The sequence below is a fragment of the Lepidochelys kempii genome, chromosome 10 (assembly GCF_965140285.1).
Source record: "Lepidochelys kempii isolate rLepKem1 chromosome 10, rLepKem1.hap1, whole genome shotgun sequence".
Classification (NCBI taxonomy): Eukaryota; Metazoa; Chordata; order Testudines; family Cheloniidae; genus Lepidochelys; species Lepidochelys kempii.
Genome location: NC_136389.1, coordinates 34,822,559 through 34,848,385, shown reverse-complemented (window position 1 = coordinate 34,848,385; position 25,827 = coordinate 34,822,559). Strand labels below are relative to the sequence as shown.

The 25,827-nt window shown below is 47.6% G+C and overlaps 1 protein-coding gene across 1 annotated transcript in view; it reads right to left on the bottom strand.

Moving 5' to 3' along the window:
* DNAAF8 (dynein axonemal assembly factor 8) overlaps positions 1–25,827 on the bottom strand; it is a 147,551-nt gene that overhangs the window by 39,505 nt on the left and 82,219 nt on the right. The window contains exons 15-19 of the mRNA XM_073362829.1: positions 18,457–18,601; positions 14,903–15,218; positions 12,702–12,808; positions 7,190–7,344; positions 2,286–2,433 (exon numbers count right to left, since the gene is read on the bottom strand). Of these exons, the coding sequence (XP_073218930.1) occupies positions 2,286–2,433; positions 7,190–7,344; positions 12,702–12,808; positions 14,903–15,218; positions 18,457–18,601 (871 nt within the window). The remainder of the gene's footprint in view (positions 1–2,285; positions 2,434–7,189; positions 7,345–12,701; positions 12,809–14,902; positions 15,219–18,456; positions 18,602–25,827) is intronic.

Below are 25,827 nucleotides of genomic sequence, written 5' to 3'. Positions count from 1 at the left end.
ATTAGCTGAGAATCTGGCCCAAAGCATATGCCTACCACTGCACACGTACACCAAGAAATACCTATGTGCTAAGAGACACGATTTTTAAAAATAAGTGCCGAGTGAGGCTATGTCTGCACTTAAACCGCCACAGTGGCACCGCTGCACTACTATACACTTCAGTGTAGACACTCACTCCAGTGACGGGAGGGGTTCTCTGTAGTCAATCTTCCCCGACAGGCAGTAGCTAGAAGAATTTGGCCAAGGATTCTCTCCTGCTCTTTGGTCATGGGGCACACATCCCTTCTGTCTTTCTAGCTACTTATATGGCCCCATCACTATTCTATTCTATGTAAGTTCTCATACCACCATACTCATTCATCACCATACTACCTGAGCACCTTCAGTCATGCATTAAGCAACATGACTAATATCTATCATGTCTGTTCCCTCATCCTCTCCCCAAGGGGAGAAGCCTGTGTTGAGTCAGGAGAACTGGGTTTGGATTTTTTTACAGCAGATACATGTTGCTCTATGGTTATATTGGAGGAGGCAAAGTCAAAGAAATGCACTTGGAGCAGAAGGTCTGCGATGGTCCTTAGTTCCTTCTGCAGTCTGGGCCTGGCCCCTGAGAACGCTCTGTCAGCGGAGTAACTGATACCGTCCCAAGGATTTAAAACTAGAAAAACAATAACAATCCCCCCCTTTCTTCTCAGAATGTAGAAGGAGCACCGGGCATTGGTTTTTGCAGGTGGCCATATGTCTGACGAGTGGAGACGTGCACCTGTGTGAAGACCTTGCTGAGGGAAAGCCAAGTCAAAGAGACAAATTTTGAATATGCTGAGGTTCCTCAGCCTCACCCCTTGCAGGAACAAGAGCTGTTGTCCAGGCCTGGATCAAGTGCAAGTTCTAGCTCCTAGTCTCCCAATTTGTCAAAAGTTTAATTGTTCCATAGCTAGATAGATGTGGGACAACATGGTCACAGGGGAAGGGGTCTCTCTCATGGAGCTAAGGCCAAACCCTTGGAGGCCTTTGAATATCACGATAGAGACTCTGAACTGGACTCTGTTTGCCACTGCAGAGAGCCAGGGCAGTATGCTCACCTGTGCTGCTAAGCAGAAGGGCTGCTGCATTTGCAGCAGCTGGAGCTTTTTAAGCCAGGCATCTGGCTTCATGAATTCACAGCTACTTCATATGAAGACAGAGAACCTAGAGTACCGAGCACAAAAGCAATGACTCAAATGGATTTAGGGGTCAGAGTGGACAAACAGCTGCACATGAGCTTGCAGTGTGACACAGCGGCAAAAATGGCCAATGCCATCCTTGGACGTATAGACAGTTGAGTAGGAATATGGAAGTGATTTTACCTCTGTATGTGGCATTGGTGAGGACAATACCAGATTACTGCATACAGTATTTTAGAAAATTGGAGTGGGTGCAGAGAAGAGCCACAAAACTGAGTCAAGGGTTGCAAAAGAAGCCTTGCAGTGAAAGACTTAAGAAGCTCAATCTGTTTAGCTGATCAAAAAGAAAACTGAGATGTGACTTGGTTACGCTGTATCAGTACCCTCAAGGGAAGAAAATACCAGGTACTAACGGGCTCTGAAACTTAGTGCAGAAGTCCGTAACAAGAGCTGGAAGTTAAAGCCAGACAAATTCAGATTAGAAACAAGGTACACATTTTTAACAGTGAGGTGATTAACCACTGGAACAAAATGCCGAAGGAAGTGGTGGATTCTCCAACTCTTGCAGTCTTCAGTAAAGATTGGATACCTTCCTGGAAGAGTTGATTTAATCAAACACTAGTTATGAGGTGTAAAAACTGGGTGAAATCTTCTGCCCTGTGTTATACAGACTAGATGATCTAATAGTCTCTCCTGTCCTTAAAATATGAATTCCTAGGTATAGAATGAGTTGAAATAAACAAGCCTAGGCGTCACAAATAGGTGGATCACAAGGGCAAGGTCTGAATCTGATAGGAAGAGGGACTGTCTTCTGGCACAGTTGCAGATGGATACTTTTGGCCACCATGATTACCTGGGCAATGAGGAGTCCAAAAACTGAAGGCTAAAGACCAAATTACTGCATAGCTTGATTACCTGATACACAGAATGTGGATCTAATGGTGGTGGCTGATTCATATACAAGTCTGGTGGTGCATGCTACTTAGTGAAAGCTAAGGTCAAGCCCATATATTTTGAAAGGGTTTGACTGCAACATGGTGCTGTTAAATGAAGCTTTTCAGTCTGGTGCATGCCCAAATACCAATGCTCTTCGCTGAGGGACCTAGGAAAGACTGGCATTACCTTTCACCAATGCAGGAACATGATGGCCAGCATTCTCCTTTCTCAGCAGTAAAATCAGACAGTGCAAGCGTGGCTCAGCAGGAGGTTCTTCTCTTGAGGATCTCTTATCAGGGGGACTTGAAGTCTTGTTAGGGCAAAATACAGCCATCTGAAATTACATAGGCCAACACTTCAACCCTAGGAACCTAAAGCTAGACTCCTAAGTCCATGTTTAGGTACTGTGACAAAGTTCCTGCTCTACCTTGGTGGGTCTTGCGCTTATTGGTGGATTTGCTCGCCTTGGAGCTTCATGGCAGCCCTCAGCTTGGCCGTTTTTCTGAACCCACAGTCCAGGTCGACTCCTCCTGTGTCTGACCAGGAGTTGGGAGGATTTGGGGGGAAGCCGGGCTCACCCTATACTCCAGGTTCCAGCCCAGGGCCCTGTGGAATGCAGCTGTCTAGAGTGCCTCCTGGAACAGCTGTGCAACAGCAACAACTCCCTGGGCTACTTCCCCATGGCCTCCTCCCAACACCTTCTTTATCCTCACCATAGAACCTTCCTCCTAGTGTCTGATAATGCTTGTACACCTCAGTCCTCCAACAGTCCACATTCTCACTCTCAGCTCCTAGTGCCTCTTGCTCCCAACTCCTCACACACGCACCGCAAACTGAAGTGAGCTCCTTTATAAAACCCAGGTGCCCTGATTATCCTGCCTTAATTGATTCTAGCAACTTCTTGATTGGCTGCAGGTGTTCTAATCAGCCTGTCTTAATTGTTTCCAGAAGGTTCCTGATTGTTCTGGAACCTTTCCTGTTACCTTACCCAAGGAAAAGGGACCTACTGAGCCTGGGGCTAATATATCTGCCTTCTATTACTCTCCTATAGCCATCTGGCCCAACCCTGTCACAGTACCTATTTAAAAGTGATTTAATTTGCAGGGAAGCTGAGCATCCACAGATCCCATGAAGTCAAGGGGAGCTGCTGGTGCTCATCACCTCTGCAAATCAGGCCATTTGTATTTCAGTGCTGCCATGTGGATTTAGGAGCCTTACTTCACAAGCATTTTGGACATAGTGTTATTTTTTTATTTGATAAAGTGTTATGAAGAAGGAAGATGGTTCTTCTTCAGATCTGAAGAAAAGCAGGTGGTAAACAAGCTCCTTGTGCAGAGTTTTCTTGGTGAACCAGGAAGTGCCCCACTCTACAGTCTCAGACCCCTCACCCTGTGCAACACATGACTTACAAAGGGCTGTCTCCCTATGCAAGGAAAAGTCTCACTCACTTCACTGGCTGTTGTGCTAATGTGAGGAGTACAGACCTGGGCTCGTTTTTGTCTTTCTCGGTTTGATTGGAAGCCCTGTTTTAATGATGATTATCTCGGTTTCCTTGAACTGAGATTTGACAATGCCAAATGCATACTCATTCAGCTGCATCCGATATAATATTACACATAACATCAGATAAAAAGCTTGCTGGTTGGCACCATGATAAGAGAACCCTGACAATCTATATTAATACATGCTATTGGGAGATCTCTTTGTTCAGATGGGTATTAACTTATGAGAGAGATGTGAAGAAAAAATGGTTATTCACCTTCTCGTAACTGTTGTTCTTCAAGATGTGCTGTTCACGTCCATTCCAATCAGGTGTACGCGTGTGTGTGTGCATGGCAGCCAGAAAACTTTTCCCCTAGCAGCATCTGTCAGGTCGGCCTGGGAGCCCCCTGGAGTCACACCTTCATGGAGCTCAATATAGAGCCCTGCCGACCCGTCATCCCCTCAGTTCCTTCTTGCCAGTTACTCCGACAGAGGGGTACAAGGATGGGTATTGGAATGGACATGAACAACACATCTCGAAGAACAACAGTTATGAGAAGGTAACTGTTTTTTCTTCTTTGAGTGCTTGTTCATGTCCATTCCAATCAGGTGACTCACAAGCCCAAGTTCAGCAGGTGGGGTCGGAGTCGTCCACTGATTAGAGCACTGCTTGTTCAAAGGCCGGATCGTCTCTGGCCTGCTGGGTGATTGCATAATGCATGGTGAAAGTGTGTATGGAGGACCACGTCATTGCTCTGCAGATTTCCTGTGTAGGAACCTGCACCAGGAACATCGTTGAAGAGGCCTGAGTCCTGGTGGAGTGTGCAGTGATCGGGGGAGCAGGCACACCTGCCAGGTTGTAGCACTCATGGATGCAGGACGTGATCCATGACGAAAGGGAGTCCAAGGGAGGAGTCGAGTACTGGGCGATGCAGGATTATGATCTTATCCAAGCTGTCCCAGACTGGCCGATACACTAATGCTAGCCATGACTAAAGAGGTTGAAGTCTGAGTCTGGCATGCTGTACTATGTAGGTACATGTTTCCCAGTAGTTTCAGGCAATTCCTTGCTGTGGTTGGAACTGCCTGAGACTTCATGTCACTGAGGGACTGAAACTTTGCTTCCGGCAGGTATGCCCTGGCTTGTGTCGAGTCCAGTACAGCCCCTAAAAACTTTATCCTCTGAACAGGGGACAGTGTTGATTTCCCCTCATTCAGAAGAAGGCCCAGTTCATTGAACATCATTCTTATGAAGTCGACTTGTTGAGCTCTCGCAGGTCTAGGATGGGCCTGAGCCCACCTTTGGCTTTCGGTATTAGGAAATACCGGGAATAATAACCCTTGCCCTTTTACTCCTGAGGAACCTCTTTCACTGCCCCTAATGAAAGGAATGAGAGCACCTCCTGCATAAGGAGTTGCTTGTGAGAGGGGTTCCTGTAGCGGGGAGCTGGAGCTCTCTGCTATGTCGGTCCGGAGAGTGGTGAGGGTTCAGACTCAACTGGACCCGGGGGGTGGCAGGAGTCAATGAGACCCTGGGAGGCAGAGGAGCTGAGGTGACGTGGCCTGGTTCGGGACTCCCTGCCACAGGCTCCTTGGGCTTGAAAGGGAGAGAGCAACCCCTCTCTGGCCTTTTCTTTTTCTGGGGCACTGGGGACTGAGACTGGTGCCTCACAGAAGATTGTCTATGGGTGGAGCTGTGGTGGTGCCGTGACTCCTTGTGGTCCTTTCTTGGCACCGATGAGGAGGTGACGGGTGTGGGATCTGCTGAGCCTGGGTTGGATTGTGGCTGGACTGCTGCCTCCATGAGAAGGAACTTGAGTCTTTGCTCCCGGTCTTTTAAAGTCCTAGAGCAAAACCCTTTGCAAATTCTGCTCCTCTCCTTCTGGTGGCTCTCCCCGAGACACCACAGACAGGAAGAGTGTGGGTTGCTCTTAGGTATAAATTTTCCACAGTCCTCACAGAGTTTGAACCCTGGGGACTTGGGCATACCCCAGTGCTGGGGGGGTGTTGTTTGTGGGGGGGACCCCAAAAGGAAACTTATGACCTAACTACTAATACTAAACTAACACTAGTAACTACTGAGAACTAACTATAAACACTAAGAGTGGACACTGCCCAAACACGCTTGCAAAGCAAGAGCAACATGTTGTTCCAGCTAGCCATCACTGGTGGTAAGAAGGAACTGAAGGGGTGGTGGGTTGGCAGGGATGTATATTGAGTGCCATGAAGGTGCGACTCCAGGGGGCGCCTGGACTGACCCGACAAATGCTGCTAGGGGAAAAGTTTTCTGGCTGCTGTGCACGCACACGTGCACACACCTGATTGGAATGGTCATGAACAAGCACTCGAAGAAGAACTATGAAGTTATGCAGTCACATATGAGGAGTATCTCCTGATGACACATTCATTGATTAAAAATCATTTTACAGTGATTTTTTACAGTTAGGGCCCAATCCAGCTCCCATTTGAAATCAACGGCAAAATTCATATTTGACTTTCACAATGGCACAATCTGGCCATTAGTGTTCTCTGCTGCCAGGAAGGATGGGGCTTTAATGGGATTTTCCAGCACAAAGGAAATTCAGCTCTGAAAGCAACTGGAGGTGCCACTCATAGCAAAAGAAGATGATGTCAGAAAGATGGGGAATCCTGGGTGCAGGCTGGCTGGCAAAAGGGTAACAAGAGTGAGAAAACCACAAAGCAAAGTTCACCCAAGGATGAAGCAAGGGTGAAGCATGCTCGTCGCTATAAAAAACATGATTTCCCTTAGTGAGTGCAAGCTAATCCAAGGCCCATTTGGCTTTGTGTGGATTAGTAAAATGGCACAGCACCTATTCCACCAGCCTGGTCCACCTCACAGAGCTGGATTCACTGGTGGCTGATTTGACCACTCTGCTGAGAAAGTCAGCATTGCTGACCATCTCTGGGATTCAAATAGCGTCAGAACAATGTGTTAAAATATTTGTCCCCTTTTCAGAGGAGATGCTATTACCGTACTAATGTAAAAGTAGACCCTGTTCTAAACTGGGATTACTAATGCAATCATTTCACATTGGGACCAGCTGTCGCAACAGGCACATAAAGTAACACTGCTTCTTCATTATGAGTCTTGCATTGTTAACCTGAGGCCTGCAGGAGTGTGACTTTAAAAACATTGTCATCTGGGATGAAAATAGGGTGACCAGACAGCAAGTGAGAAAAATCAAGACGGGGGTGGGGGGTAATAGGGACCTATATAAGACAGTCCTTAATATGGGGACTCTCCCTATAAAATCGGGACATATGGTCATCCTAGATGAAAATGAGCTGACTGTAACAATTGCATCATGATATTCTGACCTTATCTCACCATGCGGCAGCATCATGACACAACATGTAAACATCACGACATAATCATATTGCACCAGCCACACAGATATTTTGGGGTGCTTTCACTATCCTGAGAGCCCGGCCTGCAAGATGTTGGACAGTCATGTCAAAATCAAAACCACTGGGGTTGGAATCAGACTAACCCATTGCAGCTACATTGTAGGTTTTAGCAGGAGCACTCATGGATATGGCATTCAGGATCTGGGAAAGCATTATTCTAGTGACCCTCTGTCCCATACCTGACTTGTTGTCATGCTGAGCATGATGGCTCGCTTGGGAGAAAGTCGCAGCTGCCTGATTCCCTGCAGAGTAAAGCCTCTCTGAGTACAGGTTGAAATCACATCCCCGTATGCGTGAGGAGGCACAGCAGGTGACACAACCAAAATGACATCCCCTGGATCAAAGTAAAGATGAGAAGAGCATCAAGTTATTTTTGTGGAAACTATTCCATCTCTGCAGGAAACCTGATGAAAGGGGCCAGCCCCAACTTCCAGACCAACCCAGATGATGACACTACATTCTGTGGAAAGCACTGTTCCTGAGCCAGCTTAAGTGTAAGCGGGGGAATAGTCCCGCTATTGTAGGGAACTTTCCTGGCTTCTGCACTACCCCGGTGAAGAGGGCTAGCGAAAGGATGTGAGTCCTCGCTCCCACTTCCTTTACCCAGTGGCCTCCCTGCCCTTGAGGACTCTCCTTCCACTCTCCTGTCTGGCAGAGTCCTCGTAACCCCAACAAGGCTGGGCCCAGGATTCCTGGGGGGTTCGACCCCCAACCCTGCTGTGGTCACCTAGGACAGGGGCTAGGGTGTCCCCACTCCAGGGTACTCTCTCTGCACTGGGCACTTCTCTGACCCACTGACCATTACATACAAGTTAAAGCAAATGCAAGTTATTTAATCAACAATTAATTTTAAAAAGAATAATAAAAAATGGAAAGGTTAAAGGAAACATGTCAACCCGCTCTGTGCCAGGGAACATCACAAACAGTGTCTCTGGAACATCAGGGCAGTTCACAGTCTGTTCCTTGTAAGTCCAAGGTCTCCCTCTCAGGCCCTGGCTGTGCTGCAGGGACGCTGTGGGTTGGACACTTGCTCTGGTGGTGGCCACACGCTCTCAGGCTCTAAGTGGTAGGACCTTTCTTCCCAGTGTCGCCCCTGCCCTGTCGGGGTTACGATCCAAGCCTGGCCTGCAGAGCCCCTTGACTGAGGCGTCTCCCTGTGCTGGGCCTGCTGCCCAAGGTCCCCGTCGCTCTCCCCAACTGCTCACCGCACCCAGCTCCAGACTGCTCCAGCCACAGCTGCACCACTCTGTCTCTGCACTGCTGCTGCTGCTCTGCCTCCAGCTCCCTGCGCTGCTTCTTTGGCCCCTCTCGCTCTGGTTGCTACAGCTCTGCTCCCAGGACAGGTCTGCTCTGCAGGCTGCTTCTGTGACTCTGCTCCCAGCACTGACCTGCTTCCTGAGCTGCTTTTCCGGCTCCTCTGGCTCTGGTTGCTGCAGCTCTCCTCCAAGGGCAAGTCTGCTCTCCTTGGGCTGTGCCTCTGGCTTTGGGGCTGCAGTTCTGCTCCCAGGACAGGGTCTGCTCTCTCTGGGCTGCTTTTCGGGTCCCTCTGGATCTGGCACAGCTCTGCTCCCCAGATTAGCTTGGACCCCTACTTTCTTCCTAGCTCGACCTCACTCTGTCTGACCCAGACAATGCCAGCTCACATGGAGGACGGGACCTCCCTGTCCTCCTGACTCCCTGATTAGCCTGCTCACCCTGTCATTCAGGCTGCCCTGGACCATTGGCCTCTCCCCATTGTTCCTGGGGGCTGTCAGTCTCAGGGTCCTGATTCCCCATCGACCCTTCGCCCTTTTTAGTACTGGGAGCTAGCCAACCAAAACACCCCCACTGAATGTTAGTAAGGGGGCACAGTCCCCTTACATAAGGCTGGTAGTGGATTAAAAGAACCAGAGGGAAGGTGTGGAATCCAGTGACCGGGCCACAAGGGATGTGCTGGAGAGGATCACCCCTTGACAGGGTGTGACTAGCTTATTCCAAGGCAGGCTTCCAGAGAGCTCAGTGAGGGAGCACAGTGGCTCCTCTCTCCAATACTCCTGCATGCTGTCCCCTCCCAGAGAAGATCTTCAGCTTCTCTTCCAAAAGGCATGATGCACCACCCATCCGTTTGAAGAGCAAAGGTTGGATACAACTTCCTGAGCCCAACAACCACAGATGGAACCATAGCAGGGGGGATGGGGGGGGCAGCTCAGCAGCCCACATCACATGTGAATCATCAGTGGCCATAAAAAGATAGGGAAGCAGGAAATCTGGCTCAGTCCATCAGCAACAACCACCACCTGCCATCATCCCCACCCCGGAACGTAGAGCGGAGGGGTGTCTGCCAGAGGAACTTGCTCAGATGCTAGTGTTAACATACATACTTACACTGAATGCATTTAAAAGGTAGGCCTCATCTTTTCTTGACTTTTATCTTCCTTCCTCTCATTCTGTCCCTCACTTTCCCTTCCTCTCTCATCTTTCTAGCTCCTGTTTCCATTCTCCCCTCCAATCCGCTTTTCTTTGGCAAATTAATTTCCTCTTCCTCTTTTCTATGCCAGAGCATCCTCTTCCTCTCCTGTCCTTACTGTCTTCTCACTGCTGGTTGGAGGGCTCCTATACCCCTCAGTTCCTCCCTGAAGGGCTACCCTTAGTGCCAGGGAGCAGAGGAAGGTCAGCAGTGCTCTGGTGGCAAAATCTTAAAACCACTCCTTCTTTAGACAGGTTTCAGAGTAGCAGCCATGTTAGTCTGTATCCGCTAAAAGGAAAGGAGGACTTGTGGCACTTTAGAGACTAACAAATTTATTTGAGCATAAGCTTTCGTGAACTACAGTTCACTTCACGAAAGCTTATGCTCAAATAAATTTGTTAGTCTCTAAAGTGCCACAAGTACTCCTTTTCTTTTTTCCTCCTTTAGAGAGGGCAGAAGGATTTGCTGTCCCTGACCCCACTAGAGGAGGCCACAGGGCCCAATGGCTCATCTACCTCACACATTCTCCTCCTGAGCACAGATTTCCCAGGAAGACAGGCTCTCTCTGTTCCCACTTCCTAGCTGGCTGTCACTCCTGTATAGGGCTACTGGAGCAACTTCTCAGCCAGCTCTTTAGGGGGAATACAGAAAGTGGGAGCCTACACCTGCAAGGAGGAGTGGGGAACCTGGGAAGGGAGAGGAGCAATGCAAGAGCCAGTTAATAGGAGCTGCTCCCTGTGCATCTTTCCAGATGACTGGTTGACCACCTCGTCCCCGGCCCTAGAAAGGCCAGGAACATGCATGTGGGATTGTTTGAACTATTTAACTGCACTACCTATGTGATTATATCCCAGGCTGTGAAGAGGACAGGCAGATGGTGTGACGAAGCTCTGTCCTTGCCTCCGTGGGTCCCACGTTTCCTGACGGATTTCGCTAGCCTCAGAGGCTCACTGTGACCCTCCACGTAACCCTTCTCTCTCTAGAGACAAGGGTCACAGTCTACTGAGTCATCATAAGCCAGCAAGGTGAGGAGAAGTTATCCTTCCTTGCACAGTCTCAGTTGTCTCCCAGTCTCAGTGATTAATCAGGGGGCAAAGGGTGCGGGAAGCCCAGGCCCACCCTCTACTCCGGGCTCCAGCCCAGGGACCCTAATAGTATCAGCTATGGTAGCTGACCTTTTAGAAACATAACATGTACAATTCCCTGGGCTACTTCCCCCACAGCAGCCCTCACTTCCTCAAGCTCCACTTCACCCTTACCTCAGGGCCTCCTTCCTTGTGCCTGATATGATATGTACTACTCAGTCTCTCTAACAGCGCAGCTTCCTCCCACAGCTCCTGACATACGCGTCCACCTGACTAACTGGGAGGCATTTAACTAGTTTCAGCCAGCCCCTGATTGGCTTCAGGTGTCCCAATCAACTAGCCTTCTCCCTGCCTTCTGGAAAGTTCTTAATTGGCCCAAGGTGTCTTAATTGACCTGGAGCAGCTACCATTTCACTTATCCTGGTACCAGAGATTTGTTTAGCCTGGAGCCAATATATCTATCTCCCACTACTTTTCTATAGCCATCTGGCCTTGCCCTGTCACATTAGGTAGATATGCAATTCAAGGACACGATTAACTCCCATAGAACTGTTCCTTCACTAAGTAGGTCCCAAGAATAAAGGGTTTCCTGTTTTAGATTTCCTCAAGCATGGTCTAGGAGGCCTGTTGTGACAATTGGACTTACAAAGTGTATCCCTGTGAGCTCAAATGTAAAAAGTATGTGAAAGTTCATAAGATGTTACATTAACCATGAAAAATAGATCAAGTTGTTTACAACCCTGAATGTTGTAACAAGTGCGAGAGAACCAGACAGACAAAGAAGATGGATTAGGCTAAACCAGAAAGTCCATGTTGATATAATCCAAGGAACTGCTGAAATTATGCTTTGTAAAAATAGAAAATATGAAACCAGAAGTTAATAGACCAAAATTGGTGTAATGGATATTAGGTGTAATTGGTGGATAAAATAATTAGGGGGATGAATTATGATGCCTACTTTCCCCCTTTGTGGGTTTTTTAAAAAGAGATTTTGAAAGAAGACATGTTCAGATCAGTTCATTTCAGCTCTCCCTCACATATACCATCCCACTTTGCATCCCAGCTCATCCCCAAAAATGCCAGCACTTCAATTCATCTCAGCTCATCTAAAGGATTTTCTTCCTGAGAGGAAGTCCGGCTGGCCGTAATCTTGTTCAAGGAACTTGGTTTTCAAGCACGTAAGATCCTGCATTGTTTTCCATTCCCTTATGCTATTTTCTGCTCCCCTCCCCCTTTCTTTCCTTCTATCCTTTCTCTCACTCTCTTGGCTTTTTATCAAATCCTGAAGTCAACCATGCTGTATTCATCCAAGCCTGCCTTGTCTAAGAAGAAAAGATCCAATTAGATGACGTCACTGACCAGATCGTAAACCAGGATCCAAGCAGCAGGTGTTGTGGTCGACTTGCCAGCCAAAAGCATCCACTTGTAACTAACCAGCAGGCCAGTGTTCCAAAAACAGCAAGAGGAGCTATATCTCACCCATCTTTTCTATTCTGTCTCTTCTCCACCATGGGTCTGTTTGCTTGTTAAGAACAGGAAAAGTAAATGACCTGGACACATCAGGACTGAGAGTAAAAAATCCCTCTTGTTTTCATCAAAGAAAGGCTGTTCTGAAAATAAGAGACTCTGATATTTTGCCTTAAAAAGGAGAAAGGATTTAAAGGTTTTGACTAAGTTTGTTTTGCATAATCATTCAACCACAGTTCCAATCTAAATGCCTGTTTTGATATCTTATTCTTTCTAATCAATCAATACATTTTTAATTTGAATGAACACTTTTGGGTGTTTGCCATGTAACCAAGTAAAACCAAGGCCTCTGTTTAAAATAACCTGAACCTTCCTATCATTGTTTAATGTTGGACAGTGGAAGAGTTTATAAACACTTTAACTCTTTAGGCTTTGAGATCAATATCCCTACAACAGCGTCTAATAGCTACTCACATGAAGCAGACAAGGAAGGCCATGACATTCTACTGTTGCTTCACATTGGGCAAGAAGCACTACATGTTCCACAAACTAATTCCTGACTCTTGTCCCCCTGGCCAGGACCCAGCAGTGAGGAGTGCAATGGGAGGAGTAAGATAACCAATAACACCCTCTGCTATAGTGAAGGAGCCTGGAACACGTGTGAAACATCAAGGTTTGCTCCTTAGAAATGACCTTTGGTGGTCGAGACCAGTGTTGCTGGAGGTCTGGACAGTGCCATGTCCTGGAGATCAGCTCTCTCTTGGTCAGCATTTACTCTATTAGATGAAGAACTCTGAGGTCTAAGGAAAAACAACAGAAATATTGAAAGCTGTTAAGATTAGACCCAGACGTTGGCACTTATCAGCTTTGCCCACTAACCCCAAGGAGATGGAGGCTGCTTTTGTAAAACTGCTTTACTGGAAGTGCCACTTCAATCCCGTGTCTGTGACATCAGAGCATGGGCCACCTTAAGGCGTATTGAGTTTGTACACAGACTGGATGTTTTTCTACATTGCAGCTTCTCTCTCCAGCTCTCTCTGTTCAATTAAAAGTGGCTAATGCAATGCGGTCAGCTTGGCAAGAAAATTTAGGAACTGAGAAATGTTGGGCCATATCTCAAATATTCTTCCCATCCTGTGATATTTTAAACCTGCTACTCACTGGTGAATATTTAATCAGACTGTAACTGGGGAGAAGCACTTTCAAAGCTATTATAAACTGGGCCTGGCAGTGATGCCCAAGGGCAGTGAAATATCCAATATTCCTTCATTCCAGAAGGGAACAAATTATGGCAGGGTGAACCCAAATTGTGGTTTCAAAGGCCAAGGGACTGACAAAAATGCAATCTGTAATCTGGGAATCACGTGGCCAGGCCTGCTAAACACAGACTGCTAATGCAAGCCTGCCTGCTTACCCCCTTCCCTTGAGATGTCTTGAATCCACAGGAGGATGACAGTAAGAGATGTTGGTTTTCCTGAGGAACTGAGCTTGGAGATGGAGTTTATACTCTTCCCAGCTAAGCCCTCCTATTGGACCAAACTCTTAGCATTGTTTCGCTATGTTACACTAAAGTAACAGGGTTTCCTCTTGGTAAGGGGGCGAAGGACCCCTAATAAAAAAACCAAACTTTGTCAAAGGGAATTTTTTAGAGTTTTAAAGCCAAACAACATTAATTCAATTCAGTGTTAAAGATTATGCAGAGCTTTTTAAACTCTGCCAAATAACATTACAGGAGGAAACAACCCGCAATGAGAAAGGGAATTAACTCTGAGTGGCTGCGATTTGCTTCAGTGCAGAGAGGCTGCACGAGGCCCATGTGCTGTCTAATCCCCATCCTGGTGCCACAGCAATAGCTCTACTTTCACAGCTTCAGAAGGGATCTTTCAGGGCTTACATGGGACTTCTGGAATCAGGTGAACTTCAGCACAGTGTAGTTCAGCAGGGTAACATTAAAAGGAGCCAACTCACCCCTTGTATGGAGAAACCCAGGAAAGCATCTGAAGAATGGGTGAGTTTCACATCCTAGCTACTCGCTCTGTTGGTGGCTGCCTGCTTTGTGTCCCACTCCCCAAGGAACAATCAGAGCGATAAAAGAAAAGGAGTACTTGTGGCACCTTAGAGACTAACCAATTTATTTGAGCATGAGCTTTCGTGAGCTACAGCTCACTTCATCGGATGCATACCGTGGAAACTGCAGCTGACTTTATATACACACAGAGAATATGAAACAATACCTCCTCCCACCCCACTGTCCTGCTGGTAATAGCTTATCTAAAGTGATCATCAAGTTGGGCCATTTCCAGCACAAATCCAGGTTTTCTCACCCTCCACCCCCCCACACAAATTCACTCTCCTGCTGGTGATAGCCCATCCAAAGTGACAACTCTCTACACAATGTGCATGATAATCAAGTTGGGCCATTTCCTGCACAAATCCAGGTTCTCTCACCCCCTCACCCCCCTCCCAAAAACCACACATACAAACTCACTATCCTGCTGGTAATAGCTCATCCAAAGTGACCACTCTCCCTATTACCAGCAGGAGAGTGAGTTTGTGTGTGTGGGGGGGGGGGGGCGGAGGGTGAGAAAACCTGGATTTGTGCTGGAAATGGCCCAACTTGATGATCACTTTAGATAAGCTATTACCAGCAGGACAGTGGGGTGGGAGGGGGTATTGTTTCATGGTCTCTGTGTGTATATAATGTCTACTGCAGTTTCCACGGTATGCATCCGATGAAGTGAGCTGTAGCTCACGAAAGCTCATGCTCAAATAAATTGGTTAGTCTCTAAGGTGCCACAAGTACTCCTTTTCTTTTTGCAAAGACAGACTAACACGGCTGTTACTCTGAAACTAGAATTACAGGATCTTAGAAATGGGCAGTACGGGATTGTCACCTTGATTTGTTATATTTGCAAGCAGGATTCTGGACACCAACATGAAGCACCTCATCACAGCATGCTCTTCCTCCGAACAAGAGGCACAGCTCCCTGTGCACACGGCTGCCTGTGTGGGGCAGGTAGGCGAGGGGCTCGGCTTGGCTCCTGCAGTAGATGGCATTGATGGAGCCGCAGTCTGTCATGCTGGCTAGCTGTGGATCCGAGGGCCCTATGATATCTTGCAAGGCGCTCCGTGCTTTTGGCCCTCTCAAGCCTAAAGCCAGCACAGGTGGTGCCTTGCCAGCCTCTGGAGTGTAAGTAGAAGGCAGCTTGTCTGTGAAAGATAAACACGTGTGACTAACGCATGGAATCACCCTTTTCCAGTCTCATTCATTCCACTCAAGGTCTCTTCTCAGTTCATTACTCAGCCTAGATGACTGACAGTTTATTAGTGCTGTCTCTAGCTCCCCTTCCACATTTGCCAGGCTAACAGCTGTTTCTCATTGGGTCTCTGCCCACCTCTGAAGGCTCTTGCTTTGGCACTGCTTGTTACACTGGGAGATCAGAGCTGCAATCTCTTCCCATTCCTAGGCAGGGTCCGGGTGCCTTGCAAATAACACACGAAAGCCCAGGTTCTCCCACTTGTCAGCAGCTCAGGGCGGGAGGAGAGAAGCGAGGAATGACCTCGAAACAGCAGAAGGAGATGGGGTCCCTTCTGGCCTGGTCCCCACTCCTGCTGAGCCCTCCACACAAACATGCCTAATTAGGGCTGGCTCCATGCGGTTTGGGGAGCCAGGGGGTGTTGCTGCAGCAGCAGGCTCCTGTCAAACCCAGAGGGCCAGATCCTCAGCTAGTGCAAATTGGAACAGCTCCATTTAAGTCACTGATAATTTTTGCCAGTTCTGCCCTGATAATTTTCCTAACGGCAACCATCATAGTAGTTAATGCTGCTAAGTCTGCATGACCACACGCTGGAGATTCTGCACAGATATGCAAGGCTGAGTGAGTGGCTCTCAATGAAAGCCATCGAGTCCCAAAGTTCACACTTCGCTCAGAGAGGCTTGGTGGGGTTCAAGTGTGGGATAGAATTTGGGCCAGGGGACAAGGTTGTTTCCTGGTCCTTTCCTTAGCAACAGGAGAGCCAAGAGGGGACCCCAACTGGGAAACATGAAAGCTTTGCCAAAACTCCATGCAAACTGTTTACTCTCCCTGGTCAGGATCTGTGCTGCGTGGGAAAGGAATGACAAGGAATGACATTTAAAAAAAATGCTTGACCATCACTTCTTTCTTTCCCTGCTCTGGGCTCCCTTATATCTTGCCACAGAGGAGGACCCACAGGAGACCTCTCTCCTGCACTCTGTGGCAAAACCTTCTCCAAGCTCACAGCCTGCATGGCTGGAGATAGCTAGGCAGAGGGCAGGAATGGAATCCACTTTGCTTCTCCACTGAACCCACTGCAGCCATTGGCCAAGGGGGGACTGAATACCTCCTCCTCAGCACTGGGGTTTAGATGCATCTAGAGTCAATGTATGAGGCTAGAAGGGAGCATCAGATCGTGTAGTCTGACCTGCACATCACCAGCCACTGAATCTCACCCAGTTACCCTGTTTTGCATCCAGTGAACTGGATTAGCTTAAAGTATTATAGCCCTTTGGAGACTAAACTATTAGAATCACAGAACCATAGGGTTAGAAGGGACCACAAGGGTCATCTAGTCTAACCCCCTGCCAAGATGCAGGATTTGTTGTGTGCCACATGCAGAGAATAGGAGGGATCAAGGTGCACCAGTGTCCAAGGCCCCTGTAATGGCAGGGAATTGAGTTGGTGAGATATACCCAGATGAACTTAGCAAGCAACTTGTGCCCCATGCTGCAGAGGAAGGCAAAAAACCCCAAAGTCATTGCAATATGACCTGGGAAAAAATTCCTTCCCAACCTGAAATTCAGGATCAGTTTGATCTTGAGTATGTGAACAAGACCCACCAGCCAGGCATCTAAGAAAGAGAATTCTCAGTACCATCTCAGGGCACTGACAACCCTGTCTAGTGTCCCATCTCCAGCCATGGCCATAACTGCTGAGGAAGGAGAAAAAATGAAAACAAACCCAGAACACATTTTGGGGAAAAAATTCCTTCCTGACCCCTGCAGGAGACTGGCTGAAATCCTGAAGCATGAGATTTAGGAACTGATGACATGAATTCATGCAGATGAAATGGAATCATGACCTCAGGCACTATAGAGCATGTAAATAAAGGAGAAAGTTGCTGAAAATATTTTAAACCAGAAATATATTTGTATTTTTTTCAAGATTCAAACAAAGTTCAATTTTCAGACCTGTGTTGTGGATCTCAGCTCAAATATATCCTCCCTCCATACACAGCGCCCCCATAGCATGCACAGAGAGCAAAGCACTGGGGGCAGATCTGCTGTGTGGATCAGAAAGCAGAACTCTGCTCATCTTCTGTTGTTGGTTGATGATTTTATGGCTTTTTTATTCACTTACAAAACTCTCCATTCACTTGTACCAACATATTACATACCTACTGCTGAGACAACTGAAACCACAACCACAATTATGAGCCAGTCTGGGCCCACTGTTTTCAGATGTGACAAGGCAGCAGGGAGACTGCAGAATTTTTCTCCGTGATTGAGCAGGTCTAGACTGAATTTCCACCCAGCTGAAAAGAACACGTTTCTCTCCCTCTCAGTCTGCCAATATCCCACCCCAAGAGAAATAGAGTATGAGTATGTGACCTGATGTCACACACAGGACTTCTAGGAGAGCTAGCCTGTACAGACACAATCCCAGAACTTTGCAGTTATGTGATGGCTTCCATTCTAGGATCTTGAAGGGCTTAAGATATAATTAAGCCTCGCACACTCCCTGGGAGGTGAGTTTTATTATGCCTGATTTACTAATGGGGAAACTGAGGCACTGAGCAGCTAAGGCTGATATTTACAAACATGAGTGCCTAATGCTATGTATTTAGGGCCAGATCCTCAAAAGTATTTATGCACCAACCTCCCATTGAATTCAATCAGAATTAGGCACCTAAGTACCTTTTAGGATCTGGGCCCAAGTGTCTAACTGCAGGCATTCATGTTTGGCTTTACTGTTGGTGCCTCATTTTCTCTTCAGTGCCCCAGAAGTTAAAAGATGTGGCAGAAGCCACTTGACAAACCATGACATTCTGGATGGTGGATCACTCTACAGAGCAGTTGGAGAAAGGCCAGGTCAGCAGCCCCAGATTTTGCAGTTTCCTGAGCCTCAAAGAGAAAAGTTGGGGCTGCCATCTACAGAGAAATAAAAGCCAGTGAGAAAAGCAATGTGGTGACATGAAGAGTATCAGGGAGTAAAAATAGAGGAAATGGCAAAAACTTGCCAAAACTTTACACCGGGGACGGATAGATGGGGACAGGGTAAAATCTGACTCCAAAGGGGAAGAGAAAGGCTTAATTGTGGTCATGCTCATATCCCCCTTGAAGTCCTCTTCCTTTTCAAGCAGGGATGTGCAGGTTTGTGAGCTGCTACAGTTAAATGGGTGCAACTTTTTTATGCAGATGAGGCCTTACCTGTGCTAGAGAGCAGCACGCTGTGCTCGGGATAGAGCAAGCGGAGCCCACAGATATCCAAACCAGAGCTGAGGATCAGCTGTAACATGTGATGGACGGCCAAAGGAGTTCGGAGTAGGGTTTCAAACAGCAATGCCACAGCAACCTGAACAGTCAGGTAAAGAGTGCAATGGAGAGAATGTGTCAAATAGCTTCAAACGCTCTTAATAACAGTGGTGAGATTTCTCTCTCTGGAGCAGTGATACTCAGACCTCAGTGGTTCAGGAGGCAAATTAGCTACCAACATTACGCAAAAGAGCCACAGAACTGTGAATTCATTGTTTAATTTACTATAGTACTATATATTCATATTTCAACAGTATGATGGGGAAATATTTAGGGGTTTATATATATATAATTATATATATATATGGTTTATATATATATAATTATATATATATATAATATATATATAATTGATATATATAATTCTTATCAACTACAATTGGTTAATGACATCGTAAAAGCATCCTGATTAACCAATCTCAGCCCTGGTCTACGCTACGAGTTTAGGTCAAATTTAGCAACGTTAGATTGATTTAACCCTTCACCCGTCCACATAACAAAGCCATTTTTGTTGACTTAATGTGCTCTTAAAATCTATTTCTGTACTCCTCCCCGACGAGGGGATTAGCACTGAAATCGACATTGCCGGATCGAATTTGGGGTAGTGTGGACGCAATTCAACTGTATTGGCCTCCAGGAGCTATCCCAGAGTGCTCCATTGTGACCGCTCTGGACAGCATTCTCAACTCGGATGCATTGGCCAGGTAGACAGGAAAAGCCCCGCAAACTTTTGAATTTCATTTCCTGTTTGGCCACCGTGGCAAGCTGATCAGCACGGGTGACCGTGCAGATCTATCAGCAGAGGTGACCATGGAGTCCCAGAATCACAAAAGAGCTCCAGCATGGACCAAACGGGAGGTACTGGATCTGATCACTGTATGGGGAGACGAATCCGTGCTATCAGAACTCCGTTCCAAAAGATGAAATGCCAAAATATTTGAAAAAATCTCCAAGGGCATGAAGGACAGAGGCTATAACAGGGACCCGCAGCACTGCCACATGAAACTTAAGGAGCTCAGGGAAGCCTACCAAAAAAACACAGAGGCAAACGCCCACTTGGGGTCAGAGCCCCAGACATGCCGCTTCTATGATGAGTTGCATGCAATTCTAGGGGGTGCCTCTACAACTACCCCACGCCTGTATGTGGACTCCTGCAAGGGAGTCTCATGCAACAGGGATGAGGATTTTGGGGACGAGAAAGATGATGAGGAAGGGGAGGTTGAAGATAGCACACACCAGGCAACCGGAGAAACCATTCTTCCTGACAGCCAGGAACTGTTTATCACCCTGGAGCCAATACCCTCCCAACCCGGGCTCCCGGACCTTGAAGGCCGAGAAGGCACCTCTGGTGAGTGTACCTTTGTAAATATAATACACGGTTTAAAAGCAAGCATGTTTAATGATTAATTTTCCCTGAAGACTTGGGATGCATTTGCGGCCAGTACAGCTATAGGAAAACTCTGTTAACATATCTGAGGATGGAGCGGAAATCCTCCAGGAACATCTCAGTGAAGCTCTCCTGGAGGTACTCCCAAAGCCTTTGCAAAAGGTTTCTGGGGAGGTCAGCCTTATTGCGTCCTCCATGGTAGGACACTTTACCACGCCAGGCCAGTAGCACATAGTCTGGAATCATTACATAAGAAAGCATGGCAGCGTGTGGTCCCAGTGTTTGCTGGCATTCAAGCAACATCCATTCTTTATCTCTCTGTGTTATCCTCAGGAGAGTGATATCATTCATGGTCACCTGGTTGAAATAGGGGAATTTTATTACGGGGACATTCAGAGGTGGCCATTCCTGCTGGGCTGTTTGCCTGTGGCTGAAAAGGAATCATCCCCGCTGTTAGCCACACAGTGTGGGGAAGGGTGAAGTGATCACCCCAGAGAATTGGGTGTGTGGGGAGGTTAGTTGGGTTTGTGCTGCACGTTAACCCGAAAATATCAGCCCCTCCTTTTAAATGGCCAATATGTCTTTTTCAATTTTACTCCCTTTTTTTCCTCCCACAGCTACAAATGTTTCAGTGTTGCCACTAGCATCTCTGTCCCAGAGGCTAGCGCAGATAAAAAGGAGAAAAAAACACACTCACAATGAAATGTTCTCTGAGCTCATGCAGTTCACCCACACTGAAAGAGCCCAGCAGAATGCATGGAGGCAGACAATGACAGAGTCCAGGAAAGCACAAAATGAACACGAGGACAGGAGGGATGCATGAGAGGATAGATGGCTGGAGCAACAGGAGTGGCAGCAGCATGATGAGAGGAGGCAGGATGCAATGCTGAGGCTACTGGACGATCAAACTGATATGTTCCGGCATATGGTTGAGCTGCAGGAAAGGCACAGACCACCACTGCAGCCCCTGTGTAATCAACCATCCTCCTCCCCAAGTTCCATAGCCTCCTCACCCAGACGTCCAAGAACGCGGGGGCAGAGGGGCTCCAGGCACCCAACCACTCCACCCTAGAGGATTACCCGAGCAACAGAAGGCTGGCATTCAATAAGTTTTGAAGCGCAGTGTGACCTTGTCCTTCCCTCCTCCCCACCTTCCCCACCCCATCCGGTGTTTCCCTCCTCCCCCACCCCTCCTGGGCTACCTTGTCAGTTATCCCCCTATTTGTATGATGAATTAATAAAGAATGCATACATTTGAAACAACAATGACTTTATTGCCTCTGCAAGCGGTGATCGAAGGGGGAGGGGAGGGCGGTTGGCTTACAGGGAAGTAGAGTGAACCAAGGGGGTGGGTTTTCATCAAGGAGAAACAAACAGAACTGTCACACCGTAGCCTGGTCAGCCATGAAACTGGTTTTCAAAGCTTCTCTGATGCGCAGCACGTCCTGCTGTGCTCTTCTAATCACCCTGGTGTCTGGCTGTGCATAATCAGCGGCCAGGCGATTTGCCTCAACTTCCCACCCTGCCATAAACATCTCCCCCTTACTCTCACAGATATTGTGGAGCACACAGCAATAACAATGGGAATATTGGTTTCGCTGAGGTCTAACCAAGTCAGTAAACCGCACCAGCGCACTTTTAAACTTCCAAATGCACATTCTACCGCCATTCTGCACCTCCTCAGCCTATAGTTGAACAGCTCCTGACTACTGTCCAGGATGCCTGTGTATGAATCATAGAATATCAGGGTTGGAAGGGACCTCAGGAGATCATCTAGTCCAACCTCCTGCTCAAAGCAGGACCAATCCCCAATTTTTGCCCGAGATCCTTAAGTGGCCCTCTCAAGGATTGAACTCACAACCCTGGGTTTAGCAGGCCAATGTTCAAACCACTGAGCTATCCCTCTCCCCTCTTCATGAGCCATGGCAATAAGGGGTAGGCTGGGTCCCCAGAGATAACTATAGGCATTTCAACATCCCCAACGGTTATTTTCTGGTCTGGAAAGTAAGTCCCTTGCTGCAGCTTCTCATACAGACCAGAGTTCCTGAAGATGCGAGCATTATGTACCTTTCCCAGCCATCCCACGTTGATGTCGGTGAAACGTCCCTTGTGATCCACCAGTGCTTGCAGCACCATTGAAAAGTACCCCTTGCGGTTTATGTACTGGCTGCCTTGGTGCTCCGGTCCCAAGATAGGGATATGCATTCCGTCTATCGCCCCACCACAGTTAGGGAATCCCATTGCAGCAAAGCCATCCACTATAACCTGCACATTTCCCAGAGTCACTACCCTAGATAGCAGCAGCTCGCTGATTGTGTTGGCTACTTGGATCACAGCAGCCCCCACAGTAGATTTGCCCACTCCAAATTGATTCCCTACTGAACGGTAGCTGTCTGGCATTGCAAGCTTCCAGAGGGCTATCACCACACGCTTGTGAACTGTGGGGACTGCTCTCATCTTGGTATTCTTGCGCTTCAGGGCAGGGGAAAGCAAGTCACAAAGTTCCATGAAAGTGCCCTTATGCATGCGAAAGTTTTGCAGCCGCTGGGAATCTTCCCAGACCTGCAACACTATGTGGTCCCACCAGTCTGTGCTTGTTTCTCAGGCCCAGAATCGGTGTTCTATGGCATGAGCCTACCCCATTGCCACCAGGATGGCCAAATTGCCAGGGCCTGTGCTTTGAGAGAAGTATGTGTCCATGTCCTCATCACTGTCGTCACTGCACTGCCATCGCCTCCTTGCCTGCTTTTGCAGGTTCTGGTTCTGCATATACTGCATGATAATGAATGAGGTGTTTACAATGCTCACAACTGCCGCGGTGATCTGAGCGGGCTCCATGCTTGCCGTGGTATGGTGTCTGTAGGAGAGAAGCGGTGGTTGGATGACCAGTTTTGCACACCTACTGCACTGTCTGCTGCCAGGACACAACAGTTGAGTGGGCTGCACGCTTGCCGTGGTATGGCGAGACAAGAGCAGCTGAGCAGAGTTGCAGCGGGAAGTGGCGGATGACGATGGTCATATAGAGGACCTGCGAGACCACCAGGAGAGTAGGAGAGCAGAGGGGCAGCAGAAGCGGTGGATGATGACGGTTATATAGAGGACCTGCGAGGTGGATTCATAGCACTCAATGATGACAGTTTGCAGCCCTACTGCACTGTCTGCTGAAAGCAGTATGGCGCCCGCATGGAAAAAAGGCACGAAACGATTGTCTGCCGTTGCTTTAACAGAGGGCGGGGCGACTGACGACTTGTACCCAAAACCACCCGCGACAATGTTTTTGCCCCACCAGGCATTGAGAGCTCAACCCAGAATTCCAATGGGCAGCAGAGACTGCGGGATAGCTACCCACAGTGCAACGCTCTGAAAGTCGATGCTAGCCATGGTACTGTGGACGCACTCCATTGACTTAATGCACTTAGTAGGGACACACACAATCGACGGTATAAAATTGCTTCCTAAAAACCGACTTCTATAAATTCGACCTAATTTTGTAGTGTAGACATACCCACAGTTATTAACCAAAAATGAAATCACACAGTGTTTTAATATCATGTGCTGCAAAGAGCCGCAGGAGACACATTAAAGAGCCACTTGCAGCTCGTGAGCTTCAGTATGAGTATCACTGCTCTAGGGAGAACCAGCCATTCGCATCAATTGTACAGTGATATCTCTTCTCTTCTTCTCCTCTTCAATAATCCCCATGCCTTAGGTTATGTCCACACCCTTACGGTGGAGCATAGAGTACAGGAACCTACATGTGTAGCTACACACGGAAGTGAAAGGCTCCAGCAATGGAGAAAGGGCTCTGGTAACAAGGAGCTGCTGGAGTCTTTCCCTGCTGCCTTCCTCTACCAGACCCTCTTCTTGCTGCCAGAGCTTTTCACTTCAGTAAGGAAAGTCTCTGGAAGCGAGGAGGCAGCAGAGAAAGGCTTTGGCAGGGGAGAGGCAGCGCTGTCCCACTGCCTCTCCCCTGCCGGAGCCTTTTACTGCAATAGGGAAAGGGTCCAGCAGCCAGGAAGAAGCAGAACACTAGACAGCTAAAAATACCAGTGTAGATGTTGGAAGCATGTAGAGAGCCATGTAGAGTACACACACTGGGGGTTCAGGTGAGTAAGACCTTGCCTCTGCTCTACTTGCATAAGCCGTGCTGTTTATACCCATATTGGCAGTATCTGTACTCTACATCCTGCTGTAATTGTAGATGTATATTTTCTTACATTATAAAATCTTTGGGGCCGAGACTGTCCCTTTGTTCTGTATTTGTACAGCACCTAGCACAATAGGCCCCTTCAGCACTGACATAATCAGAAATATTAATAACTAATTAATAACATAATGCTTTCTGTGATCTGAACTACTGTCCTTTGTCTTGTATTAGGTTGTAGATTCTTTGGGGGCAAGGAATGAAATTTATCTAATGCACTGGTTACCTTTTCTGTATTAAAGAAACATTTTCAAATAATATTAGCATAGATGGCTGACTTTCTATATTTTCAGAAATTATAAAATCAACACTAGAAGAGAATTCAAAAACAGGTACACCAGGGCATCCTGTAATATATCTATATTTTAAAATCCTGTTTTCTTGATTAATCCCATTCAGCCCATCTTTCGACAAAGAGTACTGAAAGACATCCAGTTGTGTACTGAATATACACATCTGTGTTTCTGATTAGGAAAGAAAATCATTCTGAATCCGCATAATTTTTTGTGTTTCAGTTCTGTATTTCACTTTTCCATAAGGGGAAATTTCTTGTTTCAAGGAGCACAAACCTTAAATGTAAGAATCTGGGTTTTTCCTGAAATTCAGGGACATTGAAAGGTCTGGCTTGCGGCTGCATAGCATGGCCTACAATTTGTTCCTGGTTCCCCCTTCTGTACAGAATTCTTTCCCCAAGAAGGAGCTTTATTGCTCCAGTGAATGCCAATTTAATTGATCATTACCAGACACTTTAAATGAAGTATTACCAAATGCTATTCCCTCATAAACACATAACGAAGCTTACAACATTATGATAAGTTATAAATCTACCTCAGTAATAAAAAAAAAATCTATTCCAACTAGACAAAAAAGTTCTGTTTTCCCCATTGATTTCGTTATAATTCCCCTGATATTAACCCATTGCTCAGACTGGCTAATGAGTTTTCCCATAGCCTTCTGCCCTATAGAACCTCTAGCAAAGACCTTGTAAGCAAGGAAGTAAGTTACTCCTTAGACTGGGTGGAAATGTGAGTAACTGAACAACTTTGAGCAAAGTAGGGGAAACTTCAAGGATCATCCCATTTTGTACTTTTCCCCTCTCACAGTGCATCCTATTCATGGCCTCATACCATGAAGACCTCTTTCCAGCTCAAAATCAGCTCTCTCTAGAACAGGGGTGGGCAAACTACGGCCTGGGGGCCACATCTGGCCCTTCAGACATTTTAATCCAGCCCTCAAGCTCCAGCCGGGGAGCAGGGTCCAGGTCTTACCCCATTCCGACGCTCCAGCTGGGGAGCGGGGTCAGGGGCTTGCCCTGCTCCACACGTGCTATGGCTCTGCGTGGCTCCTGGAAGCACCGGCATGTCCCGCCTCCAGCTCCTACACATAGGGGCAGCCTGGGGGCCCCACCCCAAGCACCGCCTCCACAGCTCCATTGGCTGGGAACTGCGGCCAATGGGAGCTGCCTGGCCGTGCCTCCATGTAGGAGCCGGAGGGGGGACATGCCGCTGCTTCCAGGAGCTACTTGAGGTAAGCGCCAACTGGAGTCTGATCCCCTCCCGTGCCCCAACACCCTGCCCCAGGCCTGATCCCCCTCCCACCCTCCAAACCCCTGGGTCCCCGCATGGAGCACCCTCCTGCACCACCAACCCCTCATCCCTAGCCCTACCCCAGAGCC